The 1,738-nt window shown below is 49.0% G+C and overlaps 1 protein-coding gene across 1 annotated transcript in view; it reads left to right on the top strand.

Moving 5' to 3' along the window:
• The window catches only part of SLC18A2 (solute carrier family 18 member A2), a 61,906-nt gene that overhangs the window by 42,868 nt on the left and 17,300 nt on the right, over positions 1-1,738 (top strand). Inside the window, exons 12-13 of the mRNA XM_045291401.1 lie at positions 971-1,168; positions 1,299-1,432. Of these exons, the coding sequence (XP_045147336.1) occupies positions 971-1,168; positions 1,299-1,432 (332 nt within the window). The remainder of the gene's footprint in view (positions 1-970; positions 1,169-1,298; positions 1,433-1,738) is intronic.

The raw sequence follows: 1,738 nt of genomic DNA, 5'->3' as shown, positions 1-1,738 counted from the left end.
GGGACGTGCCAAGCTTTGGCAACATGAGAATCCCTCACTTGGCGTCCGCTTGCTTGTACCCATCTCTGAACAGAATTTCTCCTGTGAAGCCGAGGGACAGAGACGTCACCCCTGGTTTTTACAGGGTCGGGCACAGAGCGCACACTGATGTGTGTGGTGATGTCTGCCTACCCGTGCGTCTGGGGTTTTCACCAAGCAGAAGTCTAGGCAATGTGGAGAACGATAACCAATATATTAGGGAAACGCTTGTTCATAAATCAGATGAGTAGCCTTTCTCATTTATAATGTACAGTTGGATCATGATAAGAGCACCTGTTAGCTCTATGACAGGAAAAGGGTGTGACACCCACCTGTGAGTGGGGCAGAGAAGGAATGGGACCCTCTTGGAGCCCTCAACCTCAGGCTGGGACAGGTCCCCTACTGTGTGTGCACGGGTGTATATGTGTGTGTACATGCAGGCATGTATAGTTTATTACAGATATACACGCTCACATACACATGCGTGCCCATATGTATGTATCTGTGTATGTGTGTGCAAGAGGATATGTATCCTCTCACAGCAGTTTGGTAACAACGGTTAACTTTCCAGCTCTCTACTAAAAGTCTGTGAGGCTGATGGGAAGCGAGGGAGGGAGCTGGGTGGGAAGTGTGAGAGTGCACACTCTGCCAGGGCCAGGGGCAAGGGGACCAGGCAGGAGGTAGACAGCCAGGAGTCTGGAAAGTGCCAAGAGGCAGCAGGCCCAGGTTGCACCCAGCCAGGAAGCAGCAACCCCGTGGATCTGAAGAAGGGCAGCAGGAGTCACCAGAGGGCTGGATTTCCTCCGCCAACGGGTGGGTCAGTCACTGCGGAGGACTAGGAGAGGCAAAGCAGTGACCAGGAAAGGCTGGCCTACCAGGGATTCAGTTTCAGCCCAGCCAAAGTCTGGAGACGGCCCGCAAGCCCAGCAGGTTGGGATGACACAAGGGGAAGAGTTTCGGACACAGCTCCGTGACCTTCAGCACGTGCGGGGTTCCTACCAGTTTGCTCTAGACTGCTTCCTGTCTACAGGGATGGTGGACTCATCCATGATGCCCATCATGGGCTACCTGGTGGACCTTCGGCACGTGTCCGTCTATGGGAGCGTGTATGCTATAGCGGATGTGGCCTTCTGTATGGGATACGCCATAGGTAAGGGCCCTGGATTCTCAGAACACTTTGCCTCAGTGCATGATGGCTAATACTGATTAAAAGCGACTTGCATCTTTCTGTCCATGAGCCATTTGGAGACAGCTTTCTTTAATTCTCTGTTTCCTGTAAGGTCCTTCTGCTGGTGGGGCCATCGCCAAGACAATTGGATTTCCGTGGCTCATGACAATTATTGGAATTGTTAATATTCTTTTTGCTCCTCTCTGCTTTTTCCTTCGAAGTCCACCTGCCAAGGAAGAGAAAATGGTAAGGAAAATTGAGGATGTAATGAAGCATTTCTTCTTGTTCCCTTTAGCATGGTCTTCCAGGTAGATTCCTCGTGGTTTATTCTAACGAGTATTCCAGACATAAATGGTAAGAGTTCTGCTTGAGTTTGCATCACGTAGAGCAGTTACTTCTTTTATGATGGTGGGGACTGTATTTATGCATTTGAAGAGTGCAGTTAGTTTTGTATTTAAATTAGCGCACTCATAATAGTTTTGTTTTACTAATGAAATAAAAGCAAGGAGTAGTTTAATTCTGTTTCCTATGTTCTTGAAAATCTTAGGCACA

Source organism: Echinops telfairi, unplaced genomic scaffold, assembly GCF_000313985.2.
Source record: "Echinops telfairi isolate 266 unplaced genomic scaffold, ASM31398v2 ScPeMD7_70;HRSCAF=299, whole genome shotgun sequence".
In the NCBI taxonomy this organism is placed as follows: domain Eukaryota; kingdom Metazoa; phylum Chordata; class Mammalia; order Afrosoricida; family Tenrecidae; genus Echinops; species Echinops telfairi.
The sequence above is the reverse complement of the archived record's forward strand: the minus strand, read 5'-3'. Positions and strand labels throughout refer to the sequence as shown.